The sequence below is a fragment of the Bidens hawaiensis genome, unplaced genomic scaffold, assembly GCF_021521415.1.
Source record: "Bidens hawaiensis isolate Kalapana, Puna unplaced genomic scaffold, B.hawaiensis_p1.1 tig00020915_1, whole genome shotgun sequence".
Taxonomy (NCBI): domain Eukaryota; kingdom Viridiplantae; phylum Streptophyta; class Magnoliopsida; order Asterales; family Asteraceae; genus Bidens; species Bidens hawaiensis.
In genome coordinates, this window is record NW_027493228.1 from 40,311 (window position 1) to 65,741 (window position 25,431).

At 39.3% G+C, this 25,431-nt stretch overlaps 1 protein-coding gene across 1 annotated transcript in view; it reads right to left on the minus strand.

Annotated features, from left to right (window-relative positions):
* LOC143562149 (uncharacterized) overlaps positions 1-25,431 on the minus strand; it is a 38,533-nt gene that overhangs the window by 2,838 nt on the left and 10,264 nt on the right. Inside the window, exons 25-57 of the mRNA XM_077050039.1 lie at positions 25,050-25,391; positions 24,824-24,955; positions 24,443-24,556; positions 24,186-24,370; positions 23,958-24,066; positions 18,577-18,720; positions 18,210-18,497; positions 17,002-17,649; positions 16,723-16,914; positions 16,259-16,362; positions 15,657-15,946; positions 15,469-15,553; positions 15,063-15,377; positions 14,617-14,976; positions 14,056-14,539; positions 13,765-13,928; positions 11,742-11,904; positions 11,376-11,642; positions 10,765-10,953; positions 10,416-10,458; positions 10,008-10,117; positions 8,946-9,914; positions 8,790-8,863; positions 8,344-8,692; positions 8,154-8,252; positions 7,915-8,070; positions 7,643-7,824; positions 7,024-7,542; positions 6,765-6,942; positions 6,543-6,679; positions 6,287-6,413; positions 5,970-6,191; positions 5,511-5,870 (exon numbers count right to left, since the gene is read on the minus strand). Coding sequence (XP_076906154.1) covers positions 5,511-5,870; positions 5,970-6,191; positions 6,287-6,413; positions 6,543-6,679; positions 6,765-6,942; positions 7,024-7,542; positions 7,643-7,824; positions 7,915-8,070; positions 8,154-8,252; positions 8,344-8,692; positions 8,790-8,863; positions 8,946-9,914; positions 10,008-10,117; positions 10,416-10,458; positions 10,765-10,953; positions 11,376-11,642; positions 11,742-11,904; positions 13,765-13,928; positions 14,056-14,539; positions 14,617-14,976; positions 15,063-15,377; positions 15,469-15,553; positions 15,657-15,946; positions 16,259-16,362; positions 16,723-16,914; positions 17,002-17,649; positions 18,210-18,497; positions 18,577-18,720; positions 23,958-24,066; positions 24,186-24,370; positions 24,443-24,556; positions 24,824-24,955; positions 25,050-25,391 — 8,100 coding nt within the window. The remainder of the gene's footprint in view (positions 1-5,510; positions 5,871-5,969; positions 6,192-6,286; positions 6,414-6,542; positions 6,680-6,764; positions 6,943-7,023; positions 7,543-7,642; positions 7,825-7,914; positions 8,071-8,153; positions 8,253-8,343; positions 8,693-8,789; positions 8,864-8,945; positions 9,915-10,007; positions 10,118-10,415; positions 10,459-10,764; positions 10,954-11,375; positions 11,643-11,741; positions 11,905-13,764; positions 13,929-14,055; positions 14,540-14,616; positions 14,977-15,062; positions 15,378-15,468; positions 15,554-15,656; positions 15,947-16,258; positions 16,363-16,722; positions 16,915-17,001; positions 17,650-18,209; positions 18,498-18,576; positions 18,721-23,957; positions 24,067-24,185; positions 24,371-24,442; positions 24,557-24,823; positions 24,956-25,049; positions 25,392-25,431) is intronic.

A 25,431-nucleotide genomic window follows, 5' to 3' on the forward strand; every position in this document is an offset into this window, starting at 1 on the left:
ATATAGGAGTGTTCACCATTGTATTATTTATTCAGTCAGTAAACATCCTCTTCTTTACATGGTATCAGAGCTACGGCTCTCGATCCAAACCCTAGTCTGAAAAACGAGTTCTGGTCCCCCTGCACAAACCCTAGCCGCCACCTTTTTTTTCTGCTCAGTCACAAACCCTAGCCACCACCTCCTGTTCTGTCACAGATCTTTTTCCGACACATTCCCAACCATCACCGCCACCACCATCGTCCCCGGACACCCTCGTTTTAGATAACCCGAAAACCCGCCGCCGAACCGACGCCACACGCGCCCCCACGCGCCGGCGAGTGACGGCGCGTGGCCCTTTTCCGGCCACCGGACTTTTTCCAGACGTCTTGTTTTTCACCTCCGAACCTCCCTGTGGTGATAGTTTTCCGATTCGGACACTTTTATTTTTCTGCCCCGGCTCGTGTATTAGTTCTTGCTTGGTGTTCAAATCTTCAGCTTCTATGGCCAACAAGACTTCAGAAACTCAGATTGCTCCAGGAATCATCAACTACTCTGCTGTTCTACGCATTCCCATCAAGCTTGACTCCAAAAATTGGAGTTCGTGGAGTCTCTTTGTCCAAAAAGGCCTTACTAGTGTGGACAAAGACGACCATCTCACTAAGCTACCTCCAGATCCGATTACCCGAGAGTGGCGTATCGATGACAGTGGAATACAAATGGCACTATGGAATGCCATGGAACCACAAATTCTCACTATTGCCCAAAACTTTTCCACTGTGAAGAAGATGTGGGATCACCTTTCTTCATCCTTTTCGGCTCAAGAGTCTCTATCTCATGCATATTCTGTGGTCCAGGCCTATGGCAGAGCCGAACAAGGCGATTCTACATTCACCGATTACTTTACACGATTTTCTAAACTCCGGGATGAACTTCGTGCTGCATATCCACCCATTACTGATTTACAGGTCCAGGAGGAGCGAAACACCAAGATGGATGTCATGACCTTCATTGCCGGTTTATCACCCAAGTATTCGAGCGCTCGGCCCTTACTGTTGAGTAACCCTTCGGCTACATCCTCTGTTGAATCAACTTATCATATGTTACGGGAGATGTATGGTCACGATGCAAATCCTACAGACACATCAGCTATGTATACCTCTACTGGTAAAGGTGTTGGTCGAGGCTCTCATACGACCCACAAAAAGGGTATTGGACGAGGTAATGGTCTTGTCTGTCACTATTGCAAGGAACCTGGTCACACTAAATGGGATTGCCCAAATCGTCCCCCAGGAAGCCAGCCACCTCCTCGTCCCAAAGCTCGCATGGCTGCCACCGGTGAGGCTTCAGATCCGGTCGCTACTCCGGCCTACACGTTTAGTGAAAAAGACTATTGTCGACTGCAGCATCTTCTAAATTCTCAGACACCCGCCGCCGCTCCACGCGCAAATACGGCCAATTCAGGTACATTTCCTAGTCTCACTTCATCTTGGGTTATTGATTCAGGTGCTACTCATCACATGACTGGGAACCCCGATATCCTTTCTAGCCTACACAAAGTTTCCCACCAGCCAGTTCGACTTGCTGATGGATCTACTTGCCCCGTCCTTGGCATTGGATCCGTCACCAATTCGTCAAACCTAAACCTCTTCTATTTTGTTTGTTCCTAAATTTCCCGATAGCCTTTGTTCCGTGAGCCAACTTACTAAACAAAATAATTGCTCTGCTAAGTTTTATCCTACTCATTGTATCTTTCAGGAGCTGGGGACGAACCGGCTGATTGGCACAGGTTTTGAATCATGAGGCCTCTACCGCTTAACCTTCCCGCCACGTCCTACAGCAAACACTTGCGTTTCAAAAGTCAAAGAGGACCACTGCCGGTTAGGTCATCCCTTTACAGCGGTTATGAGGCAAATGAGACCAGATTTACCACTTTCGTCTTTTAATTTTCATTGTGAGTCATGTCAGCTTGGTAAACACACCAGGCGTCCCTATCCCCCTAGAGTGTCTAGTCGAGTCAGTGGTTGTTTTGAACTTTTGCATTCTGATGTATGGGGCCCTTGCCCTACTAAATCTACATTGGGTTTTGAATATTTTGTTACCTTTATTGATGATTATTCTCGTGCTACTTGGGTTTATTTATTGAAATCTCGTAGTGAGGTGTTTTCCACCTTTCGTGAATTTAATGCTTATGTTCAAAACCAATTTAACACAACAATAAAAACTCTACGATCTGATAATGCAAAAGAATATTTTTCCACCGACTTCACATCATACTTAAATACCCATGGGATTGTTCATGAATCCTCGTGTGCATATACATCCCAACAAAATGGTGTCTCTGAACGAAAAAATCGTCACCTGTTGGATGTTGCTCGCACACTCATATTTCAATCTCATGTTCCACATCGCTTCTGGGGGGACGCCGTTCTCACTGCCACATATCTAATAAATCGCATGCCCACACCCGTTCTTCATGGTAAAACACCATTTTCTATCCTTTTTCCTACAGGCACTCCATTTCCTCTAGCACCTAAAGTTTTTGGTTGTGTAGCTTATGTTCATGATCATCGTCCGACGGTCACTAAACTTGACCCCCGAGCTATCCGTTGTGTCTTTCTTGGTTACTCCCGAGTTCAAAAGGGGTATCGGTGCTATAGCCCATCTCTTCACCGATACTTTACTAGTGCCGATGCCACCTTTCATGAGTCATGTCCCTACTTTCTCGAGCCTACCACTTCTATGTCTGACCCTTTCCCCGACCTTGATCTACCCACCTCTATCTTCATCCCCACATTTCCCATGCCTAGTGTACTAGATTCCCAGTATTAACTACTTTTGATCCTGCTCCTACGGGTCCACCGACAGACCCTCCACCTCTACTCTTCACATATAGTCGTCAACGTCGTAATCACTCGTCACAGCCTCCTGATTCCCAACCGGACCATGATTTGTCCTCAGTTCCACCTCCCGCTTCTGAGACCAACCTCCCCCCACCCACTCCTGAACCTATTCCTACCTCCACTACACCATATGATCCTCCAGGTGCCCCTTTTCCTGATATACCTATTGCCTTTCGCAAAGAGCCATTATGTTGCCTATTCTCATCTGTCTCCTGAATCTCATGCCTACACTACTACCCTTGATTCCTACCCGATTCCCAGGAATGTGATGACAGCTCTTGCCCATCCAGGATGGAGGCGGGCTATGGAGGAGGAAATTGGGGCTCTTAGATCCAATCATACATGGGATCTTGAAACGCTTCCTGTAGGGAAGCGTGTTGTTGGTTGTCGTTGGGTATTCACGGTCAAACTGCACCCGGATGGCTCTTTACATCACTTAAAGGCGCGATTGGTCGCCAAGGGTTATTCTCAGGCATATGGCATTGATTATGATGAACTTTCTCGCCGGTTGCTAAAATGCCATCTGTCCGTATTTGCATTGCTCTTGCTGCCATTAATCATTGGCCGCTCCACCAGCTTGATGTCAAGAACGCCTTCCTTAATGGTGTTCTTGAGGAGGAGGTGTATATGGAGCAGCCACCAGGGTTTATTGTTGAGGAGGCCTCGAAAGTTTGCAGACTACATCGTTCTCTTTATGGTCTTAAACAGTCTCCCAGGGCATGGTTTGGTCGATTCTCGAGTGTTATGGGACAGTTCGGGATGACTCGTAGTGCATACGATCACTCTGTTTTTATTAGACACCACAAAGGGAAAAGGATTATTGTAATTGTTTATGTGGATGACATCATAATCACAGGTGACGATACTACTGGGATCACTGAACTCAAACAGTTCCTTCAGACTCGGTTTCAGGTTAGCGACTTAGGTCGGCTACGGTACTTCCTCGGCATAGAGGTATCTCGCTCTCCACAAGGAATACTTCTCTCTCAACGGAAGTATGTCCTTGATATGTTGACTGAATGCGGCTTGCTGGGTTGCAAACCAGTTGATACCCCAATGCTTCTCTCTCAACGGAAGTATGTCCTTGATATGTCCACAAGGAATACTTCTCTCTCAACGGAAGTATGTCCTTGATATGTTGACTGAATGCGGCTTGCTGGGTTGCAAACCAGTTGATACCCCAATGCTTCCTACAAAGAAGCTCCTCCCAAAAGAAGGGGATCCGATGAAGGATCCCGAGCGATACAGACGGTTGGTTGGTAAACTTAATTATTTAACTGTCACGCGACCGGATATTTCTTTTTCTGTCAGTGTTTTGAGCCAATTCATGGCTGAACCATGCACCAGTCACTAGGATGCTGCTCTTCGTGTCTTAAGATATCTCAAGGCCACACCAGGCCTTGGCATCCTATATTCTGATCAGGGTCATTGTTGAGTGGGAGCTTTCACAGAAGAGGGAGATGGTCGGATATCAGGTTTCTCAGACGCAAACTGGGCAGGTTGTCCGATTTCACGACGATCTACTACTAGGTATTGTGTGTTTGTCGGAGGAAATCTTGTGTCATGGAAAAGTAAGAAACAACACACGGTTTCTAGATCGAGCGCTGAATCGGAGTATAGAGCTATGGCAGATGTAACATCAGAGATGACATGGATTCGTCGTCTTCTAATAGAACTTGGAGTTGTTTCTAAAGACTTGATGCGGCTATACTGTGATAATCAATCAGCCATTTATATAGCCAAGAATCAAGTTTTTCACGAGAGGACGAAACACATTGAGGTTGATTGCCATCTTATCAGAGACCGGGTAGTAGGCACACAAACAGATCCTCCATCCATTCAACCGATTCATATTAAGACAAACTTTCAGCTTGCGGATATTCTCACTAAGCCTCTTCGGAAACCTCAAATAGATTTTATTTGTAACAAGTTGGGCATGATTAACATATATGCTCCAACTTGAGGAGGAATGTTAGTTAGTTCATATCGGGTATTAGCCCGTATATAGTTAGATGGTTAGACAAAGCCCATGGGCCGATTATTTGATGTCATTAGGGTTTATTCCTTGTATATATAGGAGTGTTCACCATTGTATTATTTATTCAGTCAGTAAACATCCTCTTCTTTACAAAAGTAAATGTGAAAAACAATGTGTTGTGCCTAAATTTATTAAAACTGGACTAAATTATAATGAGCCTAAAAAATTTAAATGAGTATACTAACAAACGCAAACAAACAAACTTAAAGCAAAGGTAAACTGATGAACAAAAATGGACGACATAAACAAACATTCACCAACATAAATGAACGAATGAGACGCGTGTTCAAAAAAAACTGTTCATGCTCATTAATTTTTTAAATAAGAACGGTTCATTGAACATTAGGTTTGTTTACAGGCCTAGGGATTAGGACTCAGTGGGGCCAAATATAGAAGTAATAACCTAGTCCACCAAATACTTATTAAGTTTTTATTATTTTTCTTGTTGATAGAATGCTGTCCGTAGGGGATAAACTTCATTGCTGTTAACTATTAAGAATATTGCCTTTGTGGGAGGGAAGTAATATTTGTGATTTATAAATACGTAATCAAGTTAACTAGAAAAATTTGAACTGTGGTTATAATAATAATACCTGTCCAACTGCCTCTGTTTCAGAATATTCTCTAAGGACATTGTTTGCACGAATGGCGCGTGGATTTCTGATCCTTTGTATGATAGTCTTGTTGTTAATAACCTCTAAGCACCTTGAAAAACTGGCACCGATTCCGTCAACAGTCAATGAGAAGAAATCCAGTGCACCACTAACTGGTTGTACCACAAATCCCAGGCAGGCCCGCCCAAGCCCGTGAGCAAGCCCAATAAGCCCATTCTGTCTGGCACTTTCAACAGGTTTCCTCAATACACCAGACACCCCAAAAGCAACACCTTGAGCAAGAGCTTCCGTCCCTTGTAAAAATCCATCCCCTACCCCAGTTATCCTTCTTGACCATACCTGGGCCCATAAGTTAATTATTAGCTACTATATAGCTTACACAGTTCCACCATGAAGAAGACTATAAAACTATTGAGAAAACATAATGAAAAGTCAAACCTGCTTTGACCGCAGTTGCATAAACCGGCCATCTGTGGAAAGGTCAGCAAATCCTTTACTTAAAGAAGCCAGTGTGGAGCTTGTCATACCCAACACATCCACAGAAAATATTAAATGCAAAGGATTATGGATAAGATCTCTCCAGATGCGGTTACCAATGGCGGGAACAACTGAGCTTTTTCTCATGTATCTGTCTTTGTGCATTACTTTTCTCAGGTGGATCTGGAGACAAAATATGTTTTTTTGAATTAATGCTGGTAGCATGTTTTTATAATGCTACTAGAATATAGAGTGGTTCAATAGTTAAACTGACTAACCTGAAGTTTAAATGCATTACCAACTGCTGATAGTATGGGACTCCATACACCTAGAACTCCATGAGGTCTTTGAGCTGGTGCAGTCTCTAAAGATAACTTCAGTCGAACTTCTGAAACATCTATCAAGCTGTAAAAAAGGAAAGAAAAAAAATATTGTGTTACCATTTGATTTGCTTAATTGATTAGTCTCTGTTCACTGAACATATTCAACAAACTAAAATCAAAAGGTTCACTTGGAGTTAAAGTAGACTATTACTTTACACGTATCTCCGGATCAACTTGTGCCACACTTGAACTTTGAGGGATGCGATCAAGTTGAAGATTTCTGACAAACTCAACCGATGCCCAGATTATCGGCTCATGAATGTTCAATCTCCAAATTTTGTCAGTCACCTATAATATCAACACCAAAACATTACTATGCATTGAAATAGTTTCCGCATACAGGGAAGTTTGAAGACAACAAGAAGCACGTTACCCGTATGTAGACGTATGGGTAGACCTGTATACCATCAGCGTTCTCATTGCTTATTGTAATAGTCATTTTGAAAACCGGATGGTTTGTATCAGATGCTTCTTCAGGTGCCAAAAGTACAGGCATTAACGTCAAAGGAAGTTGGTTGTCAAGCTGCAAATGACCTAGTATAAGCTTAAACCTGCCATTATTAGACCAGAGAGCATAACTCGTCAATATATTTGTAACCAACAGATTATGCTTTTAAGTAAAAAACACCAACCTGCTTGTGGTCCCATTATCATAGCCAGTTGAATAGGATAGGAAAACCCTTTCTAAGTAAAGATAAGAGAGCTCTTTTGGCCTATGGTCCACAAGAGAAACACCAACAATTCCCAACTCGACTATGAGTTCCAAAGGAGCTGCATTTTCCTGTTCTGTGGGTGCCATGTTGGCAGTCCGCCAGTTTTCAAAAGTTGCCAAAGATCTACTAAGTCCATCTGAACGTGATCCGGCTGGCGTGTCATCCACAAACCTACCAACCTTGATATTACCCATTTCTACAACATGAAAGAGTAACCCTGTTCCTTCACATTCTAAACAAGCTCCTGACTTGTCCATATTCAGTTTACATACTGAAACCTGATTACCACTGTTCACCTCAGCATCTATAAACTTCTCACCATAAGGGTCGAGCCATGCAAATTTAGTACTCGCACGAGGCTCCAATCGAATCCAAGCATCGTCACTGAAACCAGACTGGCGAATTCTTATTACTTTGTTAGTTGTCCGGTTTTCAATCCTGTTAAGATGTTATTTTCACAAATAAGACAAAAGGTATGAAAATTTGTGTGGTGCCCTGAATTATACTTATTTTGTATAACATATAAAGTGTGTGGTACCTAATCGGGCCGTCTTTTGGTCCACGACGGAATACAACAATGAAGCGTGATCCTTCCTCGTAGCCTCGAATTTCAGTCCTTATAATATTTTGAGTGCCGTCTTCCTTTTTCAAAACAACAAATATGGTGTCCTCCCTCTCTATTTGAACAGGAAATGACCATTCTGTGCCTTCAACTCGGATCTACCAAAAAACTCGCTACGATTCAGTGACATGTTCAAAATGAAGAAAAAATTGGATTAGTATGCGCTTATGCATTCATTTAGTATGTACCTGCAGTTTACTAGGTTCTTCAGTCTCACGATAAACAAAGGAAACTCGTACGTCGGATGTTTTCAACAGTTTTGGCGGATCTTCACTGCTTAGCTTCACATAAATATCTTGACCAAGCCTATTAGTAAACGTCATATATGGACGCACAGTAATTACCTAGAGGACAATGGAAAAAGTGAGTTTTTGAGAAAGTTAAGATAAAAAAAATAGAAACTCTAAAAGGCTGTCATGTCAGTAACCTTCGTTGGAACAGATTGATATGAGGTTGGTTTAGAAGATACAAAGAGCTGCATGCAGTTCTTGGAAGCATCATAAGCAGATATGCCCAGTGAACCGTCCTAAAAAACAAGTGAGAAAAGTACTTGAATGAAAAGTCAAAAGAAAAAAAAAGAAGCAAACCACTGGTAAATGGAGAGGAAAGATTAATACCATGTCACCAAGGGCAGAAAGATCTTTAACATCCCCGAAATGATCACTTCCGTTGTCACTAACAGAAGCCGACATGCCCAACAATTTGAAATTCAGAGCTGAAGCAATAGTATATCCATCATGAAATTCCTCCTCAGTAATCTCCTCTAAAATCACTTCACCAATCTTTTTTGACTTGAAAGGGAGTAACACCTTAGGTTTTGTTTTCTTTGAGGAAATATCTACAAGCCTAAATGCAAGTGACGGACATCTCGCAACTGTCAACCAATATGGAGTATAGATTCTTAGAACCTTGGGTGCCAAAGGCCTTTCAACTTCAAAGTTCTGCTCAAGGACCACATGAACAACCCTGCATATGCCAACAACAAAGACAAATAATGAGGCAAAAGAAAAAATAAGTCACAAGAAAAAATTAGTCACAAGAAGTTAGAAGAAAATGTTCAGACCTCCCAGAAACTGAGCTTCTTAAACCTAACGTTTTTGCCGGATCAATAGAAGCATGAGATATAAGCACAGCCTCCTACAAAAGACAACTTGGTAAGGAAAGTTCAACAGCAATATAAAACTATTACACTTGTGGAAAAAAAAAAGTAATATCTCACATGTATTGGCAGCCACCCGTGTTGTGGTAGGAGTGAAAAGTACAAAGGGTTCCTAATGTCAGCATTCAGGATATTCACAGTTTCTCCTGGAGTAAAGACACCTCTAGAGCATGCAAGAAAATGACCATTTGGTTGCATCTCGAGAATAGAATACTCAGATGTCAGAGGAAGATAGTTGGTGATAGATAAAGGGGATTTCACCACAATATTCCAATCCTGAATAGGGTCAGAAGAGATGTCCTTTGATATTTCAGATGCTTGAATTGCCAAAGAAAACCACATTCCATGCAGCCTATTTGATGATGTGCCACTTATCTCTGAGCAGTATATAAGTTCTTCAGACTCATTCAGACTTGAGACATTTATACCAGAAGTTTGTTTGGGGATATCAACAACTTCTGACAGCACATGTCTATCCATAACAGAGCTCCATGAATATTCCTTCTGATCATTCAGCGCAGAAGGCCTAAACTGAAGAACATACCCAGAATTGACAAGTCCAAAAAGTGGAAGTGGAAGACTTTCACCAGGTTTCAATTCTCCAACGAAGATCTGGTCATGTACATCATTTGACTTTATTTCATTACTCGGAGAATCCTTTCTGGCATCATCTATTGTATCCAAGTTCTCATTATGAGCATCAAGATGGAGACTAAATTCAAGTACTAAATCCGTGTTGTTAGAAACTGAGACCAAAGACCTGATATTCACATATCTATTTCCATCCTCCACAATGACTTCACTTGCAACAACAGCGTTGCCTAATGGCCAGCAAGCAGCATGTGCAACATAATTTAGCCTCACTGTGGTCCAGGGGCCTTCTCTTGTAGGGCTAATTTGTATATAACCAGAATTTCTTTCCCCAATAAAACCTTTCCCTGTGTTTAATGCTCCTGATCGTGGTGAGAGAAACACAGCACACTTTATTCCTCCGTGTGTGGTTTTGGATTCATTTACTTGAGTTGTTCTCTGTATTATCAAGAACAAATATACATATTTAACTAGAAGTATTCAGTCAAACTATGGACCAAGGTATTTAATAATTAGTGCCAAGAATCTCACAGTTGAGTCAACTGGTGACAACTCAAGCCACTTAAAACCATTCCCTGCAGAATCATCTAGGGTTCCTTGTAGCTCCTTCAAAGAAGAAGAGAAGTATCCAACAGGAACACCTATAAGAAAAATAAAGGTAAGCATAAAGGCGTTAATAAGCGCATATGTACCCTTCATGTAATCTGCATTACTTAAATATTAAATATTAATGACTTGTTTTTTCTAAAGCCGCACACTTCATTTATTGCACAATGAAGCAAACCAGATGTGCGCAATAGAACCACGGTACATCATACCAATGCTGCTAAAAAGGATACCAAGGGCAGACAACTATCAACTGCTAATCATATCTAAAATGCTCAAGACTAGTATGTAGATTAAAACCAAACAGGCATGACCCTTACTTATATGCATTACCTTTCCCCATGTCAGTTGCTACAAACTCCACCATATAGTCATCCTGCATAAAAAAAAGTGAACAGTCATTTGAAAGACAGTAATGCTAATTTGATTGCACCAGTAGAATCTTGATCATCTGTCTATAATGTCATATGATATGGCTCTGAGCCCAGAAACAAAGAAAGGAAAAAGAAACACAGTTTTTAAAGAAGATACAAATTTAAATGGCTAACACCAGGGATTATGGATAATAATGCTGCAGTTGAATGAAATCAGAAACCATCATCTAAGGTTCTAGAGTATGTTTAGTATCAGAGTTCAGTGAAAGATTAATTGGTCTACAGTGTTTATTAGGCCAATTACTAACCTGTGGATCTGCTTTGAAGAAGAATATTTCATTCCATGTAACCAAGTCAAGATTAGAGGATTCTTCCCTATCTGAGCTGGCACCACTTGTGCGTGCACTTTGTCGGCCAAGAAGGGACAAACTTTGGCCAGGAGTTAGACAGACAGCAATGCCATATTGATGAGAACCCAGACCCTCAACTCTAGGGAACTGCAAAGAAGAAACATGTAAGATCATCACGGAAAGATAATAATATGTGAATCCTGAAATTCACATGAAGAATAATCAAACAAAAAGTGTGTTTACAACTCAATTGAACAGTTTCCAAAAATGCACACATACCACTACCAGTTTGTAATAATCACTCGTGTTGGAGGGCCATGAAATAGGGATTTTGTGTATCATTTACTATGTTTGACAATTTGGTTTACATTCACATTTTCCAATGGCCCAAATATATACTGTGTTACACGGATTCATTTAGTTGAATGTAAACAGCTTTCATAATCATAACTAGTTTCATGTGTACTGAAAGGGAAGGATGGTTTCATGTCCCTATGTCAAACTGGCTAATGAAAACATTTGATACCTTAACTGAAAATAAATTCATTAAGATTAACAAAGGAACAAACCTGTGCTTGTGAAATGACTACTGTCACCATTGATCTGAGTTTCTTAAATAGATTTCCTTTCAAGTGAGAATCCAACATGTTCTTAGAAACTGGTACTTTCAAAGGCTTCTTTTCCCCAGATGGCATCTTGATTACATGTGGAAGTCCCCTGCTTTCAGTAGCTCTAACATAGATATCCTGCCCGAGTTTATTTTGAGGGATAACAAAATAATTTTTGCTGTGATGAACATCAATGATAGGTGTTCCACCAGATGGAGATATTGCCTCCTGATAAAGTGAACACATATTGAAAAGTCACTTAATAATACAGTACTACCAATACACAAGATGAAAAATTAATAACCAGAAAGAGAACCAGAAAATTACCCTAACAGCAGAGGGTTCATGAACTTGGCTAAGATTATTCCAGCTGGCATAAGCTTGAATAAGCATATTAGCATTCGATAATGTTATATTAAGATTAAGTTCCCTTGTAGATGTCAGTCGTAACAGAGATGCAGCACTTGGGGCATTGACATCATTCTGATACCTGAACATAGCAACCAACAAAAGCTCATTGTATGTATAAAATTCTAGTATGAAGAGCTCATTTGTTGACTTTCAAGCGCTAAGCTAGAAACAAGGTATATGAGTTGACAAAAGTGATTTGAAACCATTGTAATGTACAGAAGTGAAGAGTCTTTCAATACGAGTAGAGAACTGCATAAACACTAGTACGTACAAGTGCTTAAGCATTATCACAGTTCACTACTTGAAATTACTTTAATATAATGTGTGATTGCGTGTAAAATATATAATCAGACCACTATTCAATTAATTTGGGACTATTTTTTATTCATCCGATGGTAACTTAATCCAAAATGAAAAACATAATATTAGTTCGGTTTAGATCTAAACCAAATAGTTCAAGCGAAAATGTCCATTTAGACAATACAGTTGTCGAGATAGTGTACACCCCTAACGAAACCACTTTCACAACACCTGGTGTTTGCTTAATGTTTTGAACGTGAATTTTTTCACATTCAATACATATAGCTAACACAACACGATGTGAAAGGTAGTTTCGTTAAAGGGTTACACTATCTGGACAACTAAATTATCTAAATGGAAACATTGGATTGAACTATTTGGTTTGGGTTTCAGTATTTTGGGTCAATTTGGACCTAAATCAAACTAATATTTTGTTTTTCAGATGGGATTAAGTTACTATCAAATTAACCGAATAATCCCAAATAAAGTAAACTGAATGGTGACATGCTTTTATGATATACACGCATTATATTTACATATTTTGGTTTTTTTTAGTAAAAATGCAAAAGGATTTGGACATCTTATTGTGAAATTCACAAACTACTTCAGTTTTGTATGGTCTAAGAGACGCTATATAAACTAAATTTGTATTTGATAATAAGAGCGGCTTGTAATATTGAGATGCGTACAACTCAAACTTAATATTATCAATGTTTAATACTTTTGTTCGATGAGCAATATGTTATGTGAGAAACCGAAAAACCAAACTAATATATTATTTGGTTTGGTTTCATATTCTGCAAATCAAAAACCAATTGGTTTGATCTATGTGGCTTAAACCAATCCAACTCAATGAACACACCTAGGTCCTGTAAATAAATCATCGTGAATGCTCACCCCGTGAATCTTCACAGGGAACACATAGCTGTTAACTTCACCATGTTTGACAGATAAAAGTAACTTTTTTCAAAAATATGCTTATATTGAAAAGTTCCTAATTATAGAAAGAGGTGCTTAAAAAAATAACCCCCCCCCCCCTTCCTTTCTCAGCCCCAAGATTATTAAAAACTATTCTTTAATAGTGTTCGCAGCAAAATGGATTGTTCTCACATGATACCATCTCTCTCTATATATGCGCATACATGCATATACCTATCTATCCATCTATCTATAATAAATATAATATGTGTGTGTGTGTGGTAAACCCTAAAATAGTTGCATGTTCAAGATGTGACAAAATGCGTGCGTCGGTGAGGATTGGCAACACGCACAGCAGCACAGGTCAGGCTGACCAACCAACACCTCTTTTACATTTCCTTTTTAGTTTTAAAATAATAAACAATGATAATAAAAATATTCTTTAAAGAAAAAAACCAACCCATTGAATAAAATGGTTTAGGTGTAAGCCATGTTTAAAAAGCTAAAATTTCCCTTTAGTCATAGACATCAAGCTTGGCAATTTTATTTTAAAGCCATTTAAAAAGAACCTACCTGCTACTAAAGCTTATATGATTTCTACAACTTAGAAAAATCCCAAATGACCCTCTGGTTCATAAGGATGGTTGTACTGTATCATCACTTTAGAGACCGGCATAAATCGAACACGGGAAATTAGCATTAGCAAGGAGAAGGATATAACCTCACGACAGCATCAACAGGTTCAACGAAAGGCTCCCAAGCTTCAAGTTTATCATTATATGATCTGGCAGCCAATGAGAAGCTGACAGTGGAATTCAAGTAGTCAGGCCTTCTATGCAGACTAAATCCTACACTGCTCAAAGATACATTGAACAATGGTGTCATCTGCAATTCCAAACATATGAAACAGCAGTTGGTCAAATGCTAGCTAGCAATATGCAGAATCTTGTGAGCTAAATTCATGTCAGATAATATGAAACATGGTAACATGTTTAAAAAACAAATTGCATACCATGCCACCGTAGTCATCAAAAAGTGCAGCAGAGAAAGTTCTAATTTCAGCATCAACAACTGTATCATCTGAACTAGTTGGTGTGTCAAAATCCACAAGCTTTGCAGCTAACCTTTTAGGAGGTTTCTTGAATCCACTTCTCACCATGAAGGTACCAAGCTCATTACCAACCCCCCATATACTAAATGATTCTCTGGTGAACCGTATATCAGAAGTATCCCATATGCTCTCCTCCAAAAAATCGTCCCCAGTGACCATATCGCTGCGCATGCATCTCAAAGAATCAAAATCAGATTGCTTTGGCGTCCCCTTAAAGGCTACACAACCCAAACATACATAGCCAGGTGGCGCCTGAGGCAGCCAAAAGGCTATACTTTCAGCTCCTCTATGTTTCTTTATTTGCCCCACAATTTGAAAACCAATAGGAGGTTTAAAAGGCTCATCATCATCAGGAAGAACTATGCATGTGTTTGGAGGCTCATAGCTGTAAGAATCGAAGTGCAATATCAAAGTTAAAAACAGAAGGAATGGAAAGTGTTTATTAGTACGAGTATGACTTACCCGCTAACAGCAATATCACCAAAATATACCATTCCCGGTGGAATAATAGGCCGCCATATTGACAATTTCTTTCTTGATTTTGAACCTTGATTCCACCATATCAAACGAAAACTAGCAACAGCCTGAAAACGCCTACCAGAATTTGCAGCTGATGAACGTTCTTGTTGAACATTATCACCATCACAAGAATGTGCTTGAACGTCTGAACCCTTTATTGATTTTGGAGTTGCTCCACGGAAGCCAAAAAGGATATGACGTAGTTCATACGCTCTACCAATCACATTCAAAGTCCCAGGATCTGCTGGAAGGAAAGTACCGAAAGAATTATCCACGCGCCAAAACGCCAGGTCAAACGATTTTCTGTAGCATATGGAAAAAAGTTAACAATCACTCAAAGAACAAAGTATGCATGCGAGGAAACATCTTAAAGATAGAAAATCACATACGTGTCGCCAGAGCTGATTGTGATACAGTCCCTTGGTGCACATGGAGATAACAAAGAAGCATGTAAGCAGAACGCAGAAGAGAGTGAAGGTGGTGTCTTTCCAGGAGAAACCACGCAACCCAATGCAACATATCCTTTTGGTGCAACAGGAAACCAAATGGAACAGCTTTCAGCCCCATCAATACTTGGTACAAACTCAAGGAGACTGAGACCTTGAGAATCAGAAGGAGGCCAAACTAGCTTGAAGGCCTCGGGTTTCTTGATTCTTACATAGCGAGTGTTCACAGCAAGGACTCCCTTTGTTGGTGGCTTGTCACTGTATAAAAGTGGCAAGCAATGATAAAAGATAAAATTAATGACTATAGGTGTAAAAGACTAAAATCCAATATTTTCAAAGATTCACCAACATTGCTGTCAGGTAGTCACCGAGAACGGCAAAGCCAGGTGGCGCATGAGGTCTCCAGAATGCGTATGTTTGGTTGTTGTGGGCATCTGAAATACAGTCACCAACAATAAAAAAGAAAAATATTAGCATCAAAGGAATTACCAACAAAAGAACAACTTTAAAAGCAGGTTAAATAAAATGTTAACTTACTTCGAAATGTGCCGAGCTTGTCAAACTCGGAGCAGGCAACCGTCATTTTTCTAGATGTCATTCTTAAAAACTTCAAGACATCCTCCTGGACTGCCAAGAATAGTCGTAATGCGCTGAAGGAAAAATTCATGAATATATCTGAAACTGCAACATGAATATTTGTCTTTCCAGACGCATTTGAGAACTTCACAGAAGTATCAAAGGGTTCTAGAATTCTGATCCCATTGCTCTCCATGGTTAGGCCAAGAGCATTTGCACTCATTTCTACAGTATCACCCTTTAGCACGAGCCTACAGACAGCAGATAGACATTAAGGCTTCTTCACAATAATTATTGAACAAAACAACTAAATCTTAAAGCAAAGTTACAACCTCGTGCAACATTTCATTAACATGAAACAGTCCAAAAAATATAAAGGAATCAATTCAAGTTTACTTTTTAGGTTTTGTACCTATATGTCAAATAAAGAAAAATAAAGTACAAGCATTTTTATCAATACTCCAATGAACATGTAATAATTGTCCAAACTTATGTGCAACATAGGCTTAAAGAGAAAAAGAACGATAAAATTAATGGCATTCATAAAGGTGAGAAAGAGAGACCTGCAGAACGCATCCAATCTTGCATGCAAAAACTTGTTCGAGAAGAGAGGAGACTCTCCTGCATATTTTGATGAATTATAGAAAGTAAGCTCGGGGCTTATAACCTGCAAAGTAATATAAAATAACTATATAAGACTGAAACAAAAAGGAAACTTGACTTGTAACAGAAGCAGCCATACGGTCAATAGCATAATGAACAGGGTCATCACAAATGTTTCATAAAACTTTGAAACAAAAATGTTATGATGTATAAATTAATTATCAGAACAAGTGTATATGAAGACATTGAAACAAACCTACAAATATTATGCTGTATAAATTAATGCTCAGAGGTTAGTGTTTTATAAGCCCATCTTCTAGATGCAAAAATAGTTTACAGCCACATGTTTCAGTAACAACAAAATAACTAAACTTATCAAGCAAGTCCTATTCTAAATATTGCAAATTCATAACAGTATGTTCACCTGCAACTCAATGGATGTTTCTTTGGGTCTGCTCATTGTATTGCCTGGAGAAGGCAAATTCTTACTAGTTTCTTCTTGAGCATCTGGAGAGGGACTTTCCTCCATCTCTTCCAAAAAAACATTATCATCTTCTGAAACAGAGTAACTGCTGCTAGACCCTAGTGAAACACATAAATCCAAATATTGTCCGTTCTGCATCAACAAAAAAAATCATAAGTTCAAAAGAACAAAGAAAAAACATATAGTTCAACCAAGCATCCAATGCAAAACAAAGCACACCTTTATAGTGACATTTTTGAATTGCAAATGTTTTCCACTGCCAACAAAAATTATAGCTTCTATGCTTGTAGAAGAGATCATCTTCCCCTCTCTGTCTTGTAATAAAAGAGTACCACCTCTACCATCATAAGTATAATGGTCAAAATTTTCACATTCAACCACTAAAGGCCTCTGAGGAGAGAGTGTGAAAATCTCATCGCTTTGACTAAAAGTTGGCTTTTCTAGATCAAGCGCATCGACAGAAAATGATGACTTTTCATCCTCTTCGTTAGTCAGCATGTCACGTACTGTAGGTACAAAAAACTCAGCAACCGCCATTAAGAAGTCAAGTGCAACAAGCAATTGTGGCCTCTGGATGCATAAGCATAAGGATGTTGTATACTGACTAAATTTAGCATCAAGTATTAACATTGTTGGAACTCCTAATATTTCATCATATTTTACAACATCTGCTTTAACATTTTCAATGTCCTCGTTGACAACCTCATAATCTGGTCGGTACCGGACATTCTTGGGCTGTCTAACAGCAAGCCTAAGCTCTTCTTTTGTCCCCTCACGGTCATCATTCACAGTGAAACCCTTTAGAGTAGCCGAGAGAAGACCTTCTCCAACAGTATTAGCTTTGTAAAGTATCCATAAACCACTAACCTGAGACCAAAAATTAGTGATGTCACATGGCTATGTAATCACATTTCACAGTCATGCCCCAGTTAAAATGTTTCTTTCTCAACATTTTCAGTTTGATTTCGAGGTTAACTCCACATGTATTCGTTTAGCTTTGCCAATATGTTTATAGTGTATACTTTCAAGTAATGCACCCAAGAAAGTAAAGAGGAAAGTGCCTCGGGATGGATTAGATGCACATGTTAAAGCTCAGGTTTTGTATTTATTTATACAAGCTTCTTTTGGACCATGTTCTGATATCAACTTGCACCCAGCTTTTTATAAGTAACTTATTGTTTTGAGCGACCAGTTGGATGTTGTAACTAGTTGCATTGTCACAAATGTAAATTCTTTAAAAAGTCCCCAGTACATATACTACTTTTCAAAATTTCTAGGACCATTGTGAAATGGTCATAATTAAACGAATATTGTTACAAAAATAAAATAAAAGGTTTACAAATATACGGGTGTTACAAACTTCAAGAAAGATGCAACAAAAAGACAAAAAGGAAAAACATAAACCATGTAAATTGTCATGGGAGTACCTGCAGTGTGGCTAGAGATGCATCCCGGGCCATGCCATAATGGAGCGACATTTCAACGAGACCAACAATAACAGACACCTTCATAGAAATCCAAGCTTGTTCATTTTGAACTTCATATTCGTGAGCTTCTGAACCTTGATGATTTAAAGAATTTATGACATCAGAAGAATCTGACACAGAATTGTGCAAGGAGGGAATGGCATTTGGGGCCTCTGAGAAGTTGGACAATGCACATTCTGAAATGATATGATACTCTTTATTGGAGAGGGCGGCTTTCAGTACATCTATCTGAATTTCCAGTAAAATGCACATCATAGAAGATTAAAAAACTGTAGCCGTAAGAAATATCACAATAAACTGTTAATACCTTGACTACAACTTCTGTACTTGGAATTTGATGTAGCAAATCACGAAGTGACCTATTAATAATAATGGAAACACCCTTGACATCATGAATTATGCTTTCACCCAATTCCTTTCCTGTGCCAACATTTAAGTTTATATCCTCAACCTACCCAAAATAAACTATTATTAGGGAAACATTATGTTAATGGATATCAATTAGCATATTATAAACAGATATTAGAACAAAGAATTGGGAGAAATAGACTTATATTTCACACACTGAACTATAGCATAGATTACATATTTATACTAGATGAAAACTAATATAATACTATACAAGTTGCAACATTATTGGGGGCACTTGCAGAGATAACTTGCTGCTATACTTATTATCAAAACCTGCAGAGATAACTTGCTACTATACTCTATATCCAAATTAGTCAATTCTTTTACATTATATTCTCCAACACTCCCCCTCAAGCTGGGGCATATATGTTAATCATGCCCAGCTTGTTACAAATATAGTTGATTTTGCTTCCGGGTAAGGCTTTGGTGAATACGTCTGCTAGCTGATCTCCACTCCGTACGTGGGGGGTTTTAATTGTTCCATCTGCAAGTTTTTCTCGAGTAAAGTGACAATCACTTTCTATATGCTTGATTCTTTCATGGAACACTAGATTGTTTGCAATATGAATTGCTGCTTGATTATCACACCATAGGTTCATTGGTTGTGCTTGCTTAAACCTAATTTCACTGAGAAGATTCCGAACCCAGACTAGTTCACAAGTAGTCTGCGCCATAGCTCTATATTCTGATTCTGCACTTGAACGAGATACAACACTTTGTTTCTTGCTTTTCCACGACACTAGATTGCCTCCCACAAGAACACAATAGCCGGTGGTAGAGCGCCTGCTTGTTGGGTCACCATTATAATCTGCATCAGTAAATCCTTCTATTGTATGATGACCATTGTTTTGATATAAGAATGTGACACACAGCTTCCCAATGTGAGGTTCTAGGGAACGACATGAACTGGTTAACCACACTTACAGGAAAAGCAATATCTGGCCTAGTAATAGTAAGATAGTTCAACTTGCCAATGATTCTTCTATACTTCTCAGGATTTGCCAGAAGATCGCCTTCATCTGTTTTCAACTTGGCATTTGGTATCATTGGCACATCACAAGTCTTTGCCTCAATCATTCCAGATTCTTTTAATACATCTAAGCAATATTTTCGCTAATTTAAACATATTCCCTTATTGCAATGAGAGACTTCGATCCCTAGAAAGTATTTTAGTGTTCCTAGATCTTTTGTCTGAAACCGTGTTCCAAGGAACCCTTTCAATTTCTTTATACCGATTTCATCAGTCCTAGTGATTACTATATCATCTGCGTATACCACTAGAAGAATACACCCTGATTTTGAAGATTTAAAGAACACTGAGTGGTCATATGAACTTCTCTTTAACCCAAATTCAGTAACCACGGTACTGAACTTTCCAAACCACGCACGCGAAGATTGTTTTAGTCCATACAGAGATTTCTTTAATCTACACACTTTGCCTGACTCCCCCTGAGCAACAAACCCAGGTGGTTGCTCAATATAGACTTCTTCCTTTAAATCTCCGTGTAAGAATGCATTTTTAACGTCAAGCTGATATAATCTCCAGTCATATGTTGCAGCTAACGAGATGAACAAACAGACAGATGATAGCTTGGCTACAGGAGAAAAAGTTTCTGAATAATCCTAACCATATGTTTTGAGCATAGCCTTTTGCTACTAACCGAGCTTTTAATCGTGCTTGAGAACCATCGGGATTAACTTTAACAGTATATACCCATTTGCAGCCAATTGCCCTTTTGTGTGACTGGTAAATTTACAAGGGACCAGGTATCATTCCCTTCGAGGGCTTCACTTACAGTTTTGGGAGTCGAAATGGAATCGACTGTTGCCACGAATGCCTGGGAGGCTTGAGATAATTTGTCATAGGAGACAAATGAAGCAATGGGGTACGTACATGCACGCTTACCTTTTCGAAGGTTAATTGGAAGATCGGTATCAGGTTCGCTTTCAGAAGATTCATTTGGTGAATCTGTCGGCGAATCAGTTGGTTTGGGAACAGAATCAGATATTGATTTGTTTCGCCTTTGATATACTTGAATAACAGGTTGGTTGGGTTTGGAAGGCTGTTGTAAGACAGCTGGCTGCTCGACACTTTGGGAATGGACAGACTCGAATGTTTGGTGTTGAACAGATTTTGGTTGGACAAACTCAGGTGTTTTGAGACTGTTTTGAGACTGAGCAGATTCTGATTGGGCAGATTCTGGTTGGGCAGGACTGTTAATTGGTTGAGATGGTGGCAACACAGTTTGAGGATAGGATAGAAACTTGTCATCAATGAAAATAGCATCTTCCTTGGATGGATGACTATGTGGTATGGTAAAGAAAGGAACATTTTCATGAAACGTTACATCCCGAGATACTAGGTATCGCTGAAGAGCAGGAGAAAAGCATTTGTAACCTTTTTGTAAATGACTATAGCCAACAAAGACACATCTAATGGATTTTGAATCTAATTTGGTGAGATGTGGACAGGTATCCCGAACATAACAAGTGCTTCCGAATATCTTAGGAGGAACGGGATACAAAGGTTTTGTAGGAAACAGGACGAGTATGGAATATCCTCATTGAGAACGACTGATGGCATGCGATTTATAAGAAAGCATGCCGTGGAGACCGCATCTGCCCAAAATGATTTTGGAACATTCATTTGAAATAACAAAGCTCTAGTTACTTCAAGGAGGTGTCTGTTTTTATCTTCAGCAACTCCGTTTTGGGCAGGTGTATCGACACATGAGGTTTCATGAAGTATCCCATTTCGCAAGAAATAAGATTGAAATGGTTCCGATAGATATTCTTTAGCATTGTCGCTTCGTAATGTACGAATTGATGCATTAAACTGTGTTTTAACTTCAGCATGTAAGTTGCAAAAATGGGAAAATTCTTCAGAGCAATATTTCATAAAATATATCCAGGTTACACGAGAATAGTCATCAACAAAAGTTACAAAATACTTGAAACCTAATTTAGAAGTAATAGGACAAGGACCCCAAACATCAGAATGGACCAACTCGAAATGGGACGTAGCCCGCTTATTGACTCGACAACTTAAGAGGTACACGGTGTTTAGTAAACTGACATGACTCACATTGCAAAGATGACAAAACTAGAAAACTGGGGACATAATGTCTTCAAACTTTAGATAGAGGGATGACCTAACCGACAGTGTGCTTGTAATGGTGATGAGCTTGGACAAGCTAGAGAGTAGGGTGTCTGTGTTTCAAATATATACAGGCCATCTGATTCCCTTCCCCAATTATTCGTTTTGTCGACAGATCCTGAAAAATACAAAAACCAGGATAAAATAAAGCACTACAATTCAGGTCACGAGTGATTTACTGACCGACAGTAAATTGAATGGGAAATTGGGTAAATTTAAAACTGATGACAGATGAATTGAGGGAGTGATATTTGCACTTCCTGAACCGAGAACTTTTGGAGTTGTTCCATCAGCAATGGTGATGTGAGATGATTGTGAATGATTATGAAAATTTGAAAGGAGTTTGTGATTACCAATCATGTGTTCAAAAGCTCCAGAATCAATGACCCATTTGGAAATAGTAGCAGATTTACCTGCCTCAGCAAATGTAACAGTTGGATTTGGGTTGGGCGGAGTCATGTTGGGCTTGGGCTGATAGACAACTTGCTCATCTTCTGAGTTGCCTTCATTATTGTTTGCTGCTAGATGAGCAGAAGAGTTTCTCGCGTTTCGAGCTAGTCTTATCTTACAATTGTACTTGGTATGCCCAAACTCATGACAGTAATTGCATTCAACATTTCCATTGCTGTTTGCTGGAGTATAATCTCTTTGACCAGGGTTATAATTGTTGTAACCACCACGTGAGTTACTTTAATAGCTGCCTCGTGGACTACTGTGATAACCACCTCTTTGAGCTCCCACGAATCCTCCTATGAATCCTCCTCGGCTGACCAGTGCACTGTTATGCTGATGGATTTGGAGGTGGAATGCTTTCATGACGTAGCATTCGAGCAATTGGAGAGATGGAATTGTTGATTCATTTAAAAGCTGAGATCGAATAGCATCAAATTCCGGGGTCGTAAACCGGTCAGAAAACTCATCACCGCTAATTGTTTTCGTTGGGCTTGCATTACACGTACATCAGTGCTGAGGGGTAAAAGTGTGTTTAGTTCCTCATATGTTTTCTTGAATCCCATCACATACGCCGTTAGGGATTGATCAAGTTGCCCCCCCTATGGAAGGATTTGCAAACATTGTATATTCTAGACATATTGCTCTGTCCAGAATATAGAAATTCCATGTAGTCCATCAGTTCTTTGACATATTCACAATGATTGATGAGTGACAGAACAGACACATCAATAGAGTTCCTAATTTGCAGGAACACCGAGCGTCATTTTGCAACCATTGGTCTTGAGTTTCATCTGTTGGAGGATCAGAGGTGAGATGAGAGGCTTTCCCGATGCTACGCAGATAGATACGAATGGTCTTGCTCCATTTGAAGAAATTGGTGCCATCGAGTTTCTTGTCAGTTAGCCGAGTTGGTAGAGATAACACATCTGCAAGATTGGGAACAACAACAGAACTAGTGATCTTTTCAGAGAGGTTTTACCAATTTTTGACCAGAAATTTGATTCAAATGTTAAATCAGAAAATAGGAAATAAATGAGAATCTGGAAATAAATAAGAATCTGGAAATAAACAAGAATCTGTTAGCTGAGAGGTCTGAAGCGCCCTCACGCGCCGACGAGTATGGCGACGGTGGTGGTGGCGTGTGGATTGTTTTCTGGCGGTGACATTTTCAAGAGCTGCAATTCAGAGGTAGGTGAAGGTGATAGTGGAGGTGAGATGAACCGGTGACTTGTGAAAACAGGATTTTATGTTTTATCTTGAATACGAGCTGGCTGGTTACAAGCAGATTGATTCAGATGGCTGTGGCTCTGATATCCATGTTAGTTAGCATATTATAAACAGATTAGCATATTATAAACAGATATTAGAACAGAGAATTGGGAGAAATAGACTTATATTTCACACACTGAACTATAGCATAGATTACATATTTATACTAGATGAAAACTAATATAATACTATACAAGTTGCAACATCATTGGGGGCACTTGCAGAGATAACTTGCTGCTATACTCTAAAACCAGCCGAGATAACTTGCTACTATACTCTATATCCAAATTAGTCAATTCTTTTATATTATATTTTCCAACACATTATAAATCACACATACTGACTTTTGTAGCAGTAGCACTGGACTAGAAGTCAAATCATCAGAAGAAAGGTCTGACCTTAATTGTCATTATATCTAAATGAACGGAGGACATCTCTTTTTTAGTACCCCCAAACCATTGGAACGTGTTCTGGACAGTTATATGAACAATATCTAGCTTCAGATAACTGCAACAGCAAAACAAGGACAAATATATGTGATTCAATCAGTAAGCCCACATTTATACACAAATCTCGCCGGCTAAGGCAATATAGATTGCTGATTAATAGACTCTTGTAAATCTTACTCAAGGGAATCTGTTCTGCGAGGCATTAAAATTACAGGCCTCCTCAATGAAAGGTCCAACTTCACTGCAGGTGATCCTTCAATTTCACTGGTTTTAACCCACTTCTCCGAATTTGTGACTTGATCTTTCACTTTTACAACATCCACCGAGTTGGTAGGAACAAGGCCCATGAAGTAACTTATAATCTAAAAGCAACACGATACAAACCTAAGCAATGGCAAAAAGAAAGCAGATGTGTAAAGAAGAGAAAAACTTACCTCCTGAATAAATCGATTCAAGTACACCAGCCGTACCTCAGAAAGCTGTCCAATAAGGCTATAATCAAACCCAGCATAGTCCTCATCTTCAGCACTGAACGAACTAAAAACCAACTGAAGATTTTGACAAATAAGAAAACTGTGATCAGATCTGAAATGCTTTGTTTGTGTGCAGCTGTCAAAAAAGAAAAGGCAAGAATTGCAAATTGAACAAATAGATCATTTAATTGTTCTATTAAGCATTGTTCAAAAGCATCTTCCATGCAGGTATTAGAAAGATGAACAACAAGCTAATCTTTGAAGAGAATACTAGATTCTTCCTATGTCTTGTTACAGCCAAACTTCAAAGATATACAAAAATATGAAAGCGAATTAGATTACCTCCACAAACGAACTACCGCCTGGGTTTCTCATGTCACAAGCCCAAAAATACATATGGTTGCTGTGAAGGCTATCGTCACTTATTCTCAGGTTTCCGAGAGACGCCTTTATGCTAAAAGAAGCTGGAAAGACCTGAAAACACACACACCATATGGCACAGATTAAACTATTACGTAACTATACCATTTTGGATATCAATGGAGTACTAGAAAAAACTCATATGAACCTTTATATCGGTTAGGAAATTATCTTGAGACATGGTCGCAAGCTTAGTCCCGTCTTCTTTCATCAATAAAATTTGAGCGCGAGCCATATTCAGCATCAAAAGGAACACAACTCTGGACCTTCCCTTACCCAGCAGACCTCTAACTTTTGATTCATCAACAATAGATGACTGGTCAACTACTTCAATCTCCCTAGAATTATCGTTCACAATGACTGTTGAAGAATGGTCACTAAAAGATTCACAATTGTTATCCTCAGCATTTATAGCACCAACAAACTCCATAATTGCTACAATAATAGGCCTTCTACAGTAGAACGACAACGTTGCTAGAGTAACCATCACCTGAAATAAGAAAGCAAGGATGATTTCAGTTCCAAGAATG